Source organism: Sus scrofa, chromosome 3, assembly GCF_054392235.1.
Source record: "Sus scrofa isolate SSC_HxYL_T2T_F1_AM1 chromosome 3, Sscrofa_HxYL_maternal_Yorkshire_Landrace_v2.0, whole genome shotgun sequence".
Classification (NCBI taxonomy): Eukaryota; Metazoa; Chordata; class Mammalia; order Artiodactyla; family Suidae; genus Sus; species Sus scrofa.
In genome coordinates, this window is record NC_139385.1 from 106,851,891 (window position 1) to 106,867,829 (window position 15,939).

The 15,939-nt window shown below is 46.9% G+C and overlaps 1 protein-coding gene across 4 annotated transcripts in view; it reads right to left on the reverse strand.

Annotated features, from left to right (window-relative positions):
• The window catches only part of PRKCE (protein kinase C epsilon), a 514,046-nt gene that overhangs the window by 312,894 nt on the left and 185,213 nt on the right, over positions 1-15,939 (reverse strand). For 3 of the 4 annotated variants that reach the window (XM_021088294.2, XM_085019379.1, XM_085019380.1), the window contains one exon: positions 5,542-5,605. In XM_021088294.2, the coding sequence (XP_020943953.2) occupies positions 5,542-5,605 (64 nt within the window). Of the gene's footprint in view, positions 1-5,541; positions 5,606-10,961; positions 12,002-15,939 lie in introns of those variants that run through there. The other variant, XM_085019382.1, reaches the window with a different exon arrangement.

Genomic DNA, 15,939 nt, shown 5'->3' on the forward strand with positions numbered 1-15,939 from the left:
GATGTTATCTAGATAGAAACCACTCACTGGCTAAGCAGTTTCAAGAGGAAGTCCTACCTCCCTATTTCAACCCTAAAGGCTGTGCTCTAATGCTTGCCATGGACACAGGAAAGAAAGATGACTAACCTGCTTGGGTTTGAGTTGGGTCTAGTTGCAGACTAAGACTTAGTCTTGGACCAACTTTACAGGGCCTGAGAAGGAGGTGACCTTTCCCGAAATGGGACCATGGAAGTTTTCTTATTTATTTATTCATTTATTCATTTATTCAGCTCTTTAGGGTCACACCTGTGGCATATGGAAATTCCCAGGGTAGGGACTGAATCAGAGCTGCAGCTGCCAGCCTACACCACAGCCACAGCAATGCTGGATCCAAGACTCATCTGGGACCCACACCACAGCTCACGGCAAGGCTGGGTCCTCAACCCACTGAGTGAAGCCAGGGATCAAACCTGCATCCGCAACGATATTCGTCAGATTCATTACCACTGAGCCATGACAGGGATGCCTCGTTTCTAAAAGAGTGGGAAAGATATCTGCTTATTTATGAAAGGGACTCTTTGAGTCATCTTTGGATTCAAAGCTAAAAACTTTACCCTCCTATTTCTGTAAAAAGCTTTCTGAAGAAAAGAAGTAAAATTTTAAAAGCAGTGAGGAGATTTTTGCCGTGTTGGCAAACTCATTATAGGAGCCGTGACTGGTGCCACGATCCAGGCAGGGCCCTGGATCTGAGCCTGGGGCCTGGCCTCAACAGGGTCTGGTAATCAACCATCTGGCCTCAGGCACATCACTTGACCTCTCAATGTCACTGTCTCAGACATGGAGGTAACGCTGGCTCTACACACGTTATCATTTTAGAACAAAGCAAAGCAGGTCTGATCATATCTGGCTGTCTGCGCAACCTGGGAAAAAAAAGGCCAGAAAAGAGCTGCAAAGATGAGATGAGATTTCTAAACTATCTCTTCAGAGAGGTTAAGGGATTTGATTGATTCAGCCTGAAGAAGAGCTATTTAATAACTATCTTCAAACACATGAAGGGCTTTTACCCAGGGCCGGTGAGAGTGTGGGGGACCACATGTTCTATCTGCACTGAGCAGAGAGGGCATGAGCTCACCTCCGATGATGAGACATTTCTAACATTAAGGGTCACAGGACCCAGAGAAGCTAAAGAATGTCCTGCTGGGAAATATGTCACTGGGGGAAGGGTGGGGAAGAAAGAGGCAGAAAATGGGACACAACAATGGCAAGGGCTGAACTCTGCAAAAGGCAATCTCAGCCCCTGCCAGATACAGATATTTTTCTCTCATTTGCCTCTTTATCATCTTGCTCTGTTCTTGGACCTTTTGAACATGCCACCCCCTAGAGTCAGAAACTTGCCCTCAAACTGTTTCCCTGAGCACCCTGTCTGCTGCTCCTTCCTGGGTACCCAGTTAGAGTGTGGGTCACATCCCTACCTTCAGGTCTCCAGGGCCTTTAGGGTATTCGTTGAGCATCACCTATGTGCCTATATTGCTGCAGGCACTGTCCTTATAGTAATCCCATCATGTTACCTACCTCACAGCCCATTATGCCCAGGGGCAGGGGGGAAATCTGAAGCTCTAAACTAGTAGTCAGCACCACAGCCAGGATTTATATTCGGGACTGGTGGACTCCTAAGGCTCCTCTCTCTGCTGCTGGTCCCAGAGAGGAGGCTGAGTGCTTTCCGAAGACTGTGGCTGCAGGCAGAATGGGAGAGGGCTGGATGGATCCTGCACCCCACTCTTCATCTTTTGCTTCTGCAATACGTGCTCACTCCAGGACCTGATATCCCACGTTGTTTGTGACGGATGTGTTGCAAAAATCATTCCAATTATGTGGTATCTTTGGCATTTTATTGGAAAATTATTTCCGTGACACCACTGAGGCCCACTTCTTGTTCTTTCTATTGTTGTCTAAACTGTAAAGAACTCCCCTGGGTGAATATGACACTTGGATGGAAGGGGAAGGGAGGGAGAAGAGCCTAGAAATCCTTGGGTTAGATCCTGACTGCTCCTCCTTTGGGAGCCTGCAAATGATGGTTCACTGTCATATTATTATAAAGAATAGAAATACTATACAAATTACATCACAACAGAGGAAGAAATACTAACTAATGCGCACAGCAGGAAATAATAATTTGCACAATTGAGAATTACATACATTGTTGTTTATGCTTCTGTTGCCTGGACTAATTACGCTCTGATTTAATTATCTGGAGAGCCTGTAGTGCCATGTTTACCAGGAAGCCACACGGCCATTACTTAACAATAAAAGAAAACACTAAGAGGTGCCTGAGACCAGAGCATCACACAAAGCATTCTGAGAAGGTTTCCTCCATGGGATAATAGAGGTAAAGTGCCTGGCACAGTACTTGTCGACCCCTTCTACCTGCAATAGATATTAGCCAGCCCTCAGCCTTGAGCTCTGATAGATGTCTACTCAAATTACACCAGAGATCAAAATCACATGACCAGAAATGACCTTAGCTGTCATCCAGCTTGACCTCTTACATCTGGGGTTAGGTTGCCTGGTTTAGTTAAGCACACACTGGTCAAATCCCATTATGATGAACTGCACAGGACGTGCCAGCGATGGAATTTTATTAGACAGTTAGAAATCACATTAGCTCAAGCTCTAGCAGACATAAACGGCTGGGCTTTCTACAGTGTGTTAAGTGTGCTAGCAAGAAAAAGAACCCTTTGGCACATCCCAGAAGAAGGGGGTGGATTCACACTGTCTCACCCCCACACCTTTCTCTGAGCTCTTTGGTATTTGCATGTGTTGTAAAGTTTGTGCCATTTCTATGAATACTTTTTTTTTTCCCCATTGATGGGACCGGAGTGCTTGAAATAGGCGAGCTGAAAGGATGCTTGATGGCAGAATAATAGAGTGGAGAAAATGTCAGGTATGCCTCCTTGCAACTCTCTTTTCACCCTTTCTCAGAATATAGAGTTGGAAATTTTCACTAGAGAAAGGGGCTTAAATAAGAATCTGTAAGTGTCCACAGTCTGGGTATGCTGACCACATTTCGCCCGCACCCTTCTCATGCAACCTAGGTAGCAAATGTTGTGCCTGGTCAATCTCTGCTCCTCTCCTCACCACCCCAATCCTTCCAGAAACAAAACCACCCCTGGACCAGGAGCCCTCAGCCTCCCAGAAGCAAGACTGGGAGAACAAACATGCAGAACACAGACAGAACACACCATCAGCTTCCAGGAAGAGACTGCTAGAAGTCCTTCCCACCATCCAGGGAAAGAATTCCAAATCCAAGAACAGCAAGGGAAAAAATGGAGCACGGAGTTCCTGTCATGGTCCAGTGGTTAATGAATCTGACTAGGAGATTCGATCCCTGGTCTTGGCCTTGCTCAGTGGGTTAAGGATCCAGGATTGATTGCCATGAGCTGTGGTGTAAGTCGCAGACTTGACTCAGAGCTGGCATTACTGTGGCTGTGGTGTAGGCAGGCAGCTACAGCTCCAATTCGATCCCTAGCCTGGGAACTTCCATATGCTACGGGTGCAGCCCTAAAAAGCAAAAAAAAAAAAAAAAGCAGAAAAACTTCCCATTTTCGTCAGAGCAACACATGCTAGCACTTTACAGTGTCTGGCATGTGTCAGCATTTCTGAAGCAAACTCTATTTTCTTTAGATGAAAGAGATTTAAAAAAAAAAAAAAGTAAGCTAAGAATTCAGCCCAATGAAAACTGCTTTGGTCATTCACATGCAATAAATAGGCTGTAGAAGCAAGAAGAAAAAAAATCAATTGCTTCTAATTTATTTATTCATTCATTTGTCCATATCCTTTCCCTCTAATGTAAAAAAAGGATGTCTTCTCTAATTTTGCAAGTTGTTAATCTTTTCAGAGAAAAAATAATCCAAGCCTCCCATTCATTGTTTGCCAAGCACCTAGGTACAGGAAATATACATTTAATTCATCACCCTATTGCATATAGATTATGTAAAGAAAAAAGGGGATTGATTTTGTTCATCAAATGTCCCACCAGTATCTAAATCAGGAGACCACTGTAACACAAGTAAGCCTAGTAAATTTGGGATCACAGGCTATGTTAAAAGTAGTGTAAGGCTTTACCTTACTAGGTGCTTTATTTCTTAATCTGGGTGGTGGGTACCCATTTTATTATCCTATAGGCCCTTTTGTATGTCTTAAATATTTCATACTAAATATTGTTAAATTGCTACGTCTTCTACAACTGTTTCTATTCCGGGCTGTTCAGAGTTGAGAGTAGAGAAGGCAAGTTGGAAACGCCAAAACATAATTGCTATAAAGAGCAGAAAATGTTAAGAGACCAATTTTGGAAGGATGTTTAAAGTTTTAAACGTATGCCAAATAATTGAGATCTATTCAAAGAGAACTGAATTCTATTATCGGCTCCACATACACATGATTATTCAATTATTCTGAACACCTGTTGAAATTGGGCAATGAATTGGCCAAATGAAAATCATCGGGCACCACAGTCAAGCGCATCATTTGACCAGCCTTTGAACTGGCGTAGATAATTCCTCCTCCCATTACAGAACCTTCAACTACAGCTTCATCCCTAAAACTGTAGGGCTGCAACTTCATGCTTATAACCCTCAGTATTCTGGGGAGATGCCATAAAAGGCCAAGTCTTCCAGCTGGGAGCTGAGGGAGCCAATGTCTGCCTTTCCCTTTGGACCACAATCTCGAATGCCCATGTTTTCTTCATTGCCGAGAGAAACCCATCTTGCTCTTCCCATCTTTCTGCCATGGCTTTAAAGCCAATAGTTCAGTCCCCTGCCCACAAAGAGGGGAGGAAACATGGCCCCGATAACTACATCTCAATACTAATTGTCAGCCTCTCTAGAGCCCAAGTCTACCACCATCTCCCTGTTCCCATGTGGACAAGGTCTTATCATCCAGTCTTCGCTTCTCCCTGGACTGCACAGCCCTCAGCATGCAGCAAGCCTTGAAAGGTAGTAAGTGAGCAAAGACAGGATGCAGAGAAGAAGAAAGAAGAAAAATCCAACTATCAGAGAACATCTATACTCTATCTAATCAGCCAATGGGGAGCAGATGTCCCCACCCCACTATTTCTCTGTAAGAGAGGAGCCTTCCTGCATAAGGAACTGATAAAAAGAAGTAACACTTCTACACAAGCTCTAAAGAAATAAGATTCTGAAATTTGACACCTTATTTGTTTCATTTCTGAATACCGTTAGACCAACTGGTTTTACTTCCTCCCCACCGCACACACACAAACCCCATGCGGGCCTCCAGGGAGAGGCAGCCATCCTGCCGAAGCCTGCCTGGGCACCTGCCTGCTTTATTGGCCTCACTCTGTTAAGTCAAAAATCTTCTCTCTGCTCCACCAAAATCAACAGATGGCTAGTCCCTTTTGGTGCATGGGCATAAGCATCTTCAAAATAACCTTTTCCTTTACAGGGTGCCAATTCATTCAATACATCTGTAATATATCTCAGCCAAGGAGGGAAGGGAGAAACCAAAAGACAAAGGGTCAATGGATGAGAGGTCACACTCTCCTACCTTCGCCCGACGACCCCGAGAGATCAATGATCACATACACTCTTCCTTCCGGTTCCAGATCAATCTGCAATTAAGAAAACAGCAGTGACTATGTTAGTGCATTGTGGGGGCAACCCGAGAGTTCCACGGCATTTCCACCCCAAACCTCCAAAACCTAGAGTCACAGCTCCACACAATCCATCAATCTGCAGCATACCGAGTGCTGGGTGGATTAGGGATGAAGGAGAATCAGCATTTATGGAACCTCTACTATGTTCCAGATGCAGTAATGATGAGGTCTGATGCACACTCAGCAGGTAGTGTCATCCCAGTGATTCCCAACTGGAAGCAATTCTGTTGCACAAGGGAAGGTCAGCACGGGGGACATTTGACAGGCGAGTATCACAAAAATATCCGGAGACAATTTTTTTTCTTTTTCTTTTTCTTTTTTTTGGCCGCACCTGCAGCATGCAGAAGTTCCCCGGACTGGGGATCGAACCTGCACTGCAGTTGCAACCTGTGCCACAGCTGCAGCAACGTTGGATCCTTAACCCACTGCACCGCAAAGGAACTTCCATCTGGAGACATTTTTGATGGCCATGACTGGAGAGGGAGTGATGCTTCTAGTGTCTAATGAGAGGAGGGAGGATGTCTGCTGCTAGACATCCTACAGCAGACAGGACAGTCCCCTCAGCAAAGGATTATCTAGCCCCCAAATGCCAATAGTGTCAAGGTTGTGAAAGCCTGTGTTATCCCATTTCACAGATATGGAAACTGAGCTCAAAGTTCCAGAGTAAGTGGCAGTGCTGGGATTCAACGACAAGACTGTCTATAGAAGCCCCTTTACATGACACCAACTGGACCTGGGAGATAAGAAAAGCACACGATGTTATTTTTGCTCTCAAGGTACTCACAGTCGCATCAGGGAGTTAAAAAGAGAGGAAAATGCTGAATACGCCTTAATGATGAGGGACAGAGAGTATCTGATATAAAGTGTCTATAGAGCTAGAACCAGTGTAAAAGAGCAGCCAGGGAAGACTTCAGGAAGGCAAGAAAGGGAAGGCCTTTCAGGTGGATGCAACAGCACAAGCAAAGCTGGGCATGTGAGTCGTGCTTGGGTGAGGCTGAAGGGCCCCGTGCTCAGGGGCTGTGCTGGCCACATGGGTTTTGCAAACCACAGATTCTAGCAGGATTCTATGGAGAGGGCTGATCATGCTGAACTCTCTCCATCCACCTTCGCCACCCACCCTCCCTCCCCAGTCCCAATCCAGCAAGCGACTTCTTTCTCTACTCAAGCAGGCTGATGAGGAAAGTCAGAGGGGCTGGGCCCCTTACAGCTGACACCCTTCCAAGGTCTGAACTGTCCTCAGAGAAACCGTGTTCTCCACGAGAGCGAGTACCCACTCCGGAAACCCTGGATCACAGAGTACCCTCAGCACCCATCCTCGCCTCCACAGTCCCATCTGCCTTTTCAGAGCTCCAACTGGCTGAGATGTGCCAGGCTGGTCTCCTCAATAGGCCGTCAGTTTCTTGAGGGCAGGAACCACCGGCCTCTCCTTTTCTTTTGAACAGGCACCCATTTAGCAAGTACTCTTTGGGAAGGGTCAGCCTGGTGAATGCCTCCTCCTTCCCCAAGATCAAAGTCAGTTACTGCCTCCTCTTAAAGCCTTTCCAGATATTTCAAGTCAGGATTAATTACCCGAGCACTCGTGTTCCCACTGTATGCATACATATCTCCTCCAGGACTTCTATCAAGCTGTGATACATTGTCCCAGTGTCTCTCTCCTCGGCTAGACAGAGACCATGACAATTCTATTTGCATCCCTAGTGTTTGGCTTACTCCTGTTGGTCAGGAGATACCCCATAAAGTTTTGTGGAGGCAGGAAAAGCTTCTTTGTTCAGAATCCCCAGAGCCTACTCTGGGATAGTTGTTCCTCCAAGCCCCTCCCCTAGGAAGGAAGGAGGGCAGCTGATCGGCTCTAAAATGATATTCCAATGAGACAAGAGAGGAAGAAGAGGCAGCCGTACCAGGAGCATCGGATCCTCCCTATGCGCTAAAAACTCAACTTGAACCAATGCTCTCTGGGTCCCTCCTCCACCCCCTCAACCCCCATCTCACTTCACTCCTAATCCAGGTTCCCTGAGCCATTCATGAGCCCCACTTGAATATCTAGATTCAGACTTTAGTGGCTGAGAGTGCTGAAGGTTTTCCTCAAAACTGTACTTCTACCAGCAGGGGTCTTCAGCGCCCGCCACTGAAGGCACAGGTGCTATTTCATGCACTGTGTCAGGGCAGGGAGCTCTCAGGTGGCTCCATGGGGACCGCTCACCTAGGTTTGGGATCTTGAGCTTGAGATCCAGATGGGAACCAAATAACACACTGGTGATGCCACGAGATGACTTTCCGCATCCCCTCTGCCCCTCAAAGTCTGTGATTTTCGGTTTCTGGGTAAAGAAAATGTTCTCCAGCCTCCTTACCACTAGTCCTGCTCCTTTCCAATCACTGAATTACAAACAGGAAGACCTAGTCAGCTCCATTAAACAGAGCCCAACCAGAATCCTGTCCCTGCCACAGTTCAAAAGTATCAGGGGCCCCCTTGTCCAAAAGCACGGAATTTAAATGATGTATGCCTCTCAGAGATTAGATCATCCCTATTAAACCCCGCCGGCAGAATGAAACACTTTCTCATATCCTCCAAGTCAAAGATTTCCCACGACTGTGGATTTCATTGGCAAAGTACAATGATATCTGAGAAAAGCAGGGAGGGAGACAGCGAAGGAATGAGATGGACTGCGAGGCCTATCAGAAGGCAGGCAGCGTGCCTATCTTTGTGAAAGGAGAGTGAGAACTCGTGGCAAGGGGGACAGGTCATTGGTGATAAAATGTATTAGGATATTAACATTCAAGATAGCGATCAGAAACCATTTTAGCGCCCACTGCTGCCTCAATGGTGAGCAACTGCATCGCCAAACAGAAAAATAGAAATTAAGCTATTAAACATGCCAAAAGCAACAAAGAGCTGGGCAGATGGCTGCAGAGCGCTGGCTGAGCCCCAGCCGGCCGAGTGAGGAGGCTCTGAGAATCCACCCAGGGTTGGTGGGACTTTGGCATGGAGGCCTGGAGGGTTATCAGGTACAAAAGGGGGTGGAATGCGGTGCAACCTCGTGGGCAAATTAGCTTCATCGCAAATTCTGCTCACAATTATGCGGCCCAGATAATGAAGCAATGTAGGTGCCCAGCCCTGTGCAACCCCTCCAAGCTGACAGCTGGCATCACCACCAGGCAGCTGGCACTGCATAAAAGCAGCCCTCCCCCCTCCTCCCAACCATTCCCAGGGTTAATTCTCAGCTCCTTCTCCTGGGTTCCAGGTTCCTCCTAGTTCTCCCAGAGGCCAACTCTATTCATCAAATCTCCGTGAACCTCATACCTTTATTTGACGTGCTTTCCCAGATAGCATCTCTGTTTTCTTTGACTCTGATTCTCTTTCAACTTGCCTGTGGTCTCCCCTCCAGCTGAGGCTGGAAGCAGTAGAACCATGGGGAAGCCAAACACAGACTTTGGAGTCAGACCAGAGCTGAATCCCAGTTTTGTCATTTACAGGTCAGGCAAGTATTTATTCTCTCTGCACCTCAGACTCGGTCTCTTCATCTGTGAAACGGGTTGTTGTGCAAATTCCATGAGATACACGTGATAAGCACTTGGCACTCAGGAGTTCCTCAGTACATGGCACTAAAGGGTGAACTTAGTAGCTCTCTGGCCTGAAGCATGCAACTACCTTCTCTAAGCCTCAGCATGCTCCTCGGCAAAATGGAGCTAATAACAGGTCCTGTGACACTGGGCTTGTCATGATGTAAACTTTGATTATCTATGTACAGGGATTAGCATGGTGCTTGGCACAGGATACTCAGTAATTGTTGCCGCTGTTGTTATTAAAAAGCCAAGTCTTCAAATCTGCTGCTTAAGCCAATGTGACATTCTTTCCACTCTATGAACCTCCCCCCCCTCCGTCCCCTGCAAAGGCATTTTCTTGCCCAAAGTTGATGTTATTACATGTTATTCCAGGACATCTGATGACTTTACAATGCTATGGTATCAGATGTAGAACTACAGTGAGAGTTTCTCATCCAGCCCTGGAGAAACCCAAGGGCAAAAAACGCTAGAGCCCTGGTCATCAGAGGGTCTTGAGGTGGGCATGGGGATGACCACATCTTGTCTGAGCACCTGTTAGTCCTCAGACACTGTATTGGAAGTTTTACCTAAATTTGTTCATCGAATCTCCTGTGGAGCTGGTTTTACATATCCCCAGTTTTTCAGATATAAAAACGGGTTCAGAATGATTTCAGCTGGATCGCGGTACAGGCTTCCTGGAGCTCCCAGGAGAGATGACAGACAGAGCCTGGTCTCAAGCCCAGCCCAGGAGTTCCCTTCTCAAGCCCCAGGAAGCCTTCTCTGAATACCCAGTCCCAAGGTTCTCCTACCTCTAAGCCTCCAGCTGTCCTCTGTGGGTTCATTCTCCTCGTGCAACTGGCTGTCTCCCCAGTCGGACCAGTTTAAGGCAGAGCAATGTGTTGAACACCTCGCACCACCCCTGCACCCCAACCCCTCACGGCAGCCTTTGGGGATAAGTCTGGTCATAAACAAGAGCTCCATTCCTGCCAGTTACGAACAAAGCAATGGGGACGGAGCCCACACCATAGGAACCAGGAAAAAGCCATTTCTGAAAAGCAAATAGACACAGAGGCACTTTGGTGGGTGGTGCCCAACCACTCACAAGGCCCATCAGAAGTGTTATTTCATGGATTCCTGTAAGGGAACAAGTAAGGTACGCCTGAGAAAGCCGACGTTAAGGAAGACAAGCAATGGGCAGTGAGAGCACATACGCTGTACGACTGCAGGGAGCGCCATTCACGTTATAGTGTCTGAGGATGAATCCCCAGGAGCTGGATAATGAGGGTTAAGTGGCAGAGTCAAAACTGGCACCCTGGTCTCCTCTCAGTCCAGTACTCCTCCCGCCACACCACACCTGCCCAGTGGGAACTATGACCACCAGACTAGCCCCCATGCAGCCAGCTTAGCCGGTACCACTGTGTCACCGACCCAGAGGTATCTGCATGCCTGTGTTTGGGGGTGAGAGCTTAAGACAAAGTCGATAAGAATATCACAGTCAGGGAGTTCCTGTTGCGGCTCAGTGGGTTAAGACTAGTATCCATGAGGATGCAGGTTTGATTCCTGGCCTGGCTCAGTGGGTTAAGGATCTGCAAACTGTGGCCTGGGTTAAAGATGCAGCTCAGATCCAGGTATGGCATTGCTGTGGCTGTGACTGTGGCCAGCAGCTACAGCTCTGATTCGACCCCTAACCCGGGAACTTCCATATGCCACAGGTGTGGCGATAAAAAGGGAAAAACAAAATAAGTTACAGTCAAGCTTCCTCCTCACCTACCAGAGGCTCAACTTTCACTGGGAACCTCTAGGCAAACCTCTGAGACCAGCCCTCAAAGTTCACACAGGCCCAAATTGTGTTTCACTTCCCGTCCCAGCTGCCATCAGGCACCAGGACCTAGAAAGAAGCAAAAGGTAGAGGGTGGGTCAGAAAAGGATGTCTCCAGAAGGGTGAAGAAGGAGGAGGAGAGGCTGGCACTGCCTATGTTGCACCAATTAAGTCCTAGATAATAGACTCTTTCTTTTTCACTCAGGGGAGGGTGAGAAGTGAGAGAGGAGGAGGTGGGCGGGAGAAGGGAGAAGCCTTGGGGGTTCTTTCCCAAAGCAGAGGACCTGCTTCCCACGGCCGGCTGGCACCCCCTCTATTGCTGGCTGTTCTCCCTTGGAGGCCCCTCGGCCATGCTACCATCCCCAGAGGCCCCTGGCATGGAAGAGGCAAGCCAGACAGAGCCAAAGACCTCTACGCAGCTGGCGTCCTGTGAGCTGCTGCTTTGAGAAGGCACAAAAAAAAGCGGAGGCACTACAATGGGCAGCTCTGGAGCAGCTGCTGGGTGCCGATTTTGGAGTTAGCGGCCAATTAAACTAAGGACTCTTCATTTGACGAGTTTGCTGCTAGCTCTATTGGTAGAGTGCCTTGGCTGGTTCAAAAGCAGAGGGTGCACATGTAATTAAGTATTTTACAAGATCCACTTGGTTCCTGGGCTTCCAATAGTGCTTACTTTCATAAGGCAAGGGGAGAGGGGGATTGCTTCTTTGGCAATCACCTTCCATGGTGGTACAAAGATATTATGCAGGCTGTAGTGTGTGTACCTACAGGGCAGAAGCCTGCCTCTCCAGCACATGCAGGGCTTGAATACATATTTGGACACATTGGCTCAGTGGATGAATGGCCTGATCTTAAACTGGATCTGCACAACTGAACTATGGAGATGATTTGCTTGGGAGGCCATCAACCTGTGGGCAAACGTTCCCAGCAGCTGCATTCATAACAGCCAAATACTGGAAACAACCCAAATGTTCAAGAACAGAAAATTGGAAGTTCCCAGGCTAGGGGTCCAATCAGAGCCGCGGCTGCCGGCCCACACCACAGCTCACGGCAACACAGGATCCCCAACCCACTGAGCAAAGCCAGGGATCACACCCGCATCTTCATGGATCCTAGTCAGGTTTCTTAACTGCTGAGCCATGAAGGGAACTCCCCAAAACAGAAAAATGAATAAGCAGACCATGTTGCATCCATATGATAGGCTTTTACTCAGCAGTAAAAAAAAAAAAAAAAAAAAAAAAAAAAAAGAACTGCTATACATGCAACAAAATGAGTGCTGTGGGAAAGAAGCCAAATGCAGAACAGCATATACTATATGATGCCACTTACGTAATGTTCTAGAACAGGCAAAACTAATCTATAGTGACAAAAAAGCCTATCGGTGGTCTGGCAGTGGAGGTGGGAACTGGATTCAAAGAGACAGAGGATGATTGAATGATTTTGTGAGTGCTGTATTTTAAAATATTCAAGTATATATTCAATTAAAAACAAAACACCCCAAAGAGGCACAGAAGAGCTTTTGGTGAAGGTGAAAGTTCTCTCTATATGTTGATTGGGTGGTAGTGACAGGAATGTACACAATTGTCAAATCACATCAAGCCACACACTTAAAATGGATACTTTTTTTTTTTTGCATGTGAATTATACCTCAATAAAGTCGCTTTTGAAAAAGGAAAAAAAAAGAAGCCATCGTTTCACAAAGGATTGCTCTACAATTTTCCTTTAAATAACAAATCATCTTCCCACCCTCAGGGCATTTAAAATTTCATATTCCATTTTTAAAAATAAAAGGGTTCATTCAGAGTTTTTAAAGAACACATCTGTCACACAACATAATGTACACCTACCCATGGAGGCACACATTCGCACACCCACCCCTGTGTGCAAAAACACACTCACAGCCACCTTCTCTTGTCTTCTGTGATCAAAATATGGTAAAAGCAAGAAAAACACATCCAAAATGTAAGTTTGAGAGCCTGTTGAATTATTTAATCCTGTCTTTTCTATGTGTGGATCTCAATTTCCTCTTATGCAAAACAAACAAAAAAATTAGACCAAATGCCCTAGAATGGTTTTTAATGACATTAAGGACATAAATATCCATGAACAGGAAACAGCTTAAAGAAATTAAAGGACATTGGTGGATCACTATGCAAGCCTCAAAAAAGAATGAAAAATATAAATGTACAGACTTATGAAGCTGTCTATGGGGTATGTTAAGTGGGAAAAAAAGCAGGAGTGATATGTTAATTACACTAGACTACCGCGTGAACAAAATGGGTGTGTATGTGAATATACACATGCACTCACACCTGTTCTGCATACATTATCTCTAGAAGGAGTTTTCATCAACAGGAAACAGGGGCTGCCTCAAAGGATGGAAACTATAGGATTGATGGGCCAGAAATCAGGGAAGGGGCGTTATTTCTCACTCTATGCTCTTTTGAACCATTTGATTTTTAAAAATCATGTCCTTGAGTTGACTTGTCACAAAACATGTCAACCCCTTTGTCACTACCTACTTCTAACCCCCAAGCCCCACGAGAACAGCTTGCTTTGGTTCCCAGACATACCTTAAGGAAAGGCCCCTCAAAAGTGGCTGACGCATGGCTTGCCCATCCCCCGTTACCAGGTCCCAGGAGCCAACTGAGGAGCAGCCACTGTCTCCGTGTCAAAGCCCAGTTCATTACAGACCCCAGCTCTCCACAGGCCACAAATCGCCAAGCAAGCACCTGCTTCCTCTTTTCAACAGGCTCAGAAACAGACCTAGAGAGCGGGCTTCCTCTGATGACAGAGGCGGCTAGAAACAAATAAGTCTGTGGGTGCACAGGCTTTCCTGAGCTGAGAAAACATCCAAAGGTGCCAAACCTAAAGTCAGGAGTGTGTAATGGCTTACAGAGCATCATCTGGTCCCGGTGTAGATTTCCTGTCTTCTTTCAGGGAAATGGCAGCGCATGACTGTGCATCCTACGAGGAGATGTGGCGTGCAAACAGCAGGAAAGGGAGCCACTTGCCTCCGGTGTTCTCAAGTGCCAAATCCCCACTACACATCAGCTCTCTGCACTCTGCATTTTGGTTTGCCGTGTTCTCTCTCATGGGCTGTGCTTGTATCTGTGTGTTTTATCCTACCTTTCCTATTTTTGATGCTAAGCCAATTGCAGCCGTTGAGAGGAAAGGCTCTGAAGCCAGCCTACCTGGTCCAAACCTCCGCACTGCCTGTCACCAGCTGTGTGGCCCTGGCTTCGATTTCGTCATCTGCACATTAAGTATGTCAGTGGCACCTGCCTTGTGGTGTTGGGAGGATTAAATCAGAGGGCGCAGCATCTGGAGCTGGGCCTGGCACACAGCTAGCAGCCTCTAAATATCAGCTGTCAGGTCACTATGGTTACTTCCCACCTAGACTGTGAATCCCTCCCCTTTTGTGGGGGGAGGAGGGGTTCCAAGTTCTTGAGCTGAACCCAGTTGGGAACTCAGGACGGTGAAACCAGAAAAATGATCTCCAGGAGTTCCCGTCGTGGCTCAGTAGTCAATGAATCCGACTAGGAACCAGAGGTTGCGGGTTTGATCCTTGGCCTTGCTCAGTGGGTTAAGGATCCGGCATTGCTGTGAACTGTGGTATAGGTCGCAGATGCGGCTTGGATCCTGTATTGCTGTGGCTCTGGCGCAGGCTGGCGGCTACAGCTCTGATTCGACCCCTAGCCTGGGAACCTCCATATGCCGCAGGAGTGGCCCAAGAAATAGCAGAAAGACAAAAAAAAAAAAAAAAAAAAAAAAGAAAGAAAGAAAGAAAAGAAAAGAAGAGAAAAATGATCTCCAAACCAGGAGCTTCTCTGCCTCTGTAAAAGCACAGCCAAGCAGGACCTTGTCCCAGTGGCTGCTCACAAAGGCGTTCAGGTCCTGACCCCCTTGAAAACCCAAGACCTTTTAACTGTTATTCCACACTTTGAGCGCCTCACAAAGAGATTCTTTTGCTCACACTAATCATCCCAACTCTAATAAACACCCTTTACTGAGCACCTTACATGTGTTAGCTGGGTGAGGGAGGCAATAGCCTTATCTGAACCATTTCGGCCGCCAAAGCTCAGGGATGGAAGTGGCTTGCCTGCATCCTCACAGCTTGAAGAGGAGGAGCCTAGATTAAGCAGGGTTCCCCAACTCCCAGCCCACTGGTCCTGTTACCCTGGACCCAGCCCAGAGCATGTGGACTCAAGGAGATCCTGGGGAAAGAACACATCTTGAGCTGCTCAAGGAGCCCACGCTGCATGCATGATGGCGGATTTGGTTCCTGGGCAGGACAGCAATGAAAGGAAAGTCCTTCCATTGTCCTCCTGGAGCTCATAGTAGAAGGAACACCAATCCCACAACCCAACAGCTGGAAGGCTCAGACTATGCACCAGGAACACGGGCAGGATGCCCAGCTTCAGGGAGTAAATGCCCTCCTGGCAATGCTGCTGTGTGGGGATTTGGTGTGTATCAGGTTCTATTTGCCACTACTTTGCATCATAGAGTTGGAAGCATGTCCTATGTGAAAAAGAAAAGTTTTATAAAAATCACAGAAGCATGGGGTTCCCATTGCAGCACAGCGAAAACAAACTCGACCAGTATCCATGAGGACGCGGGTTCGATCCCTGGCCTCACTCACTGGGTTGGGGATCTGGGGTTGCCATAAGCTGTGGTATAGGTTGCAGAGGCCATTCCAGTCCCCACGTTGCTGTGGCTGTGACCAGCAACTGTAATTGTGATTCGACCCCTAGCCTGGGAACTTCCATGTGCTTCAGGTGCGGCCCTTAAAAAAAAAAAAAGAAAAAAATCTCATAGAAGCATGAAATCTAAGAGTCACAGCAACTTTGAAATCATTTGGTTCAAATAAGCAAAGACACAAATTCAAACAAGAGTAAGATTTTTTTCCTTCCCTTTTACCTATCAAATTAGC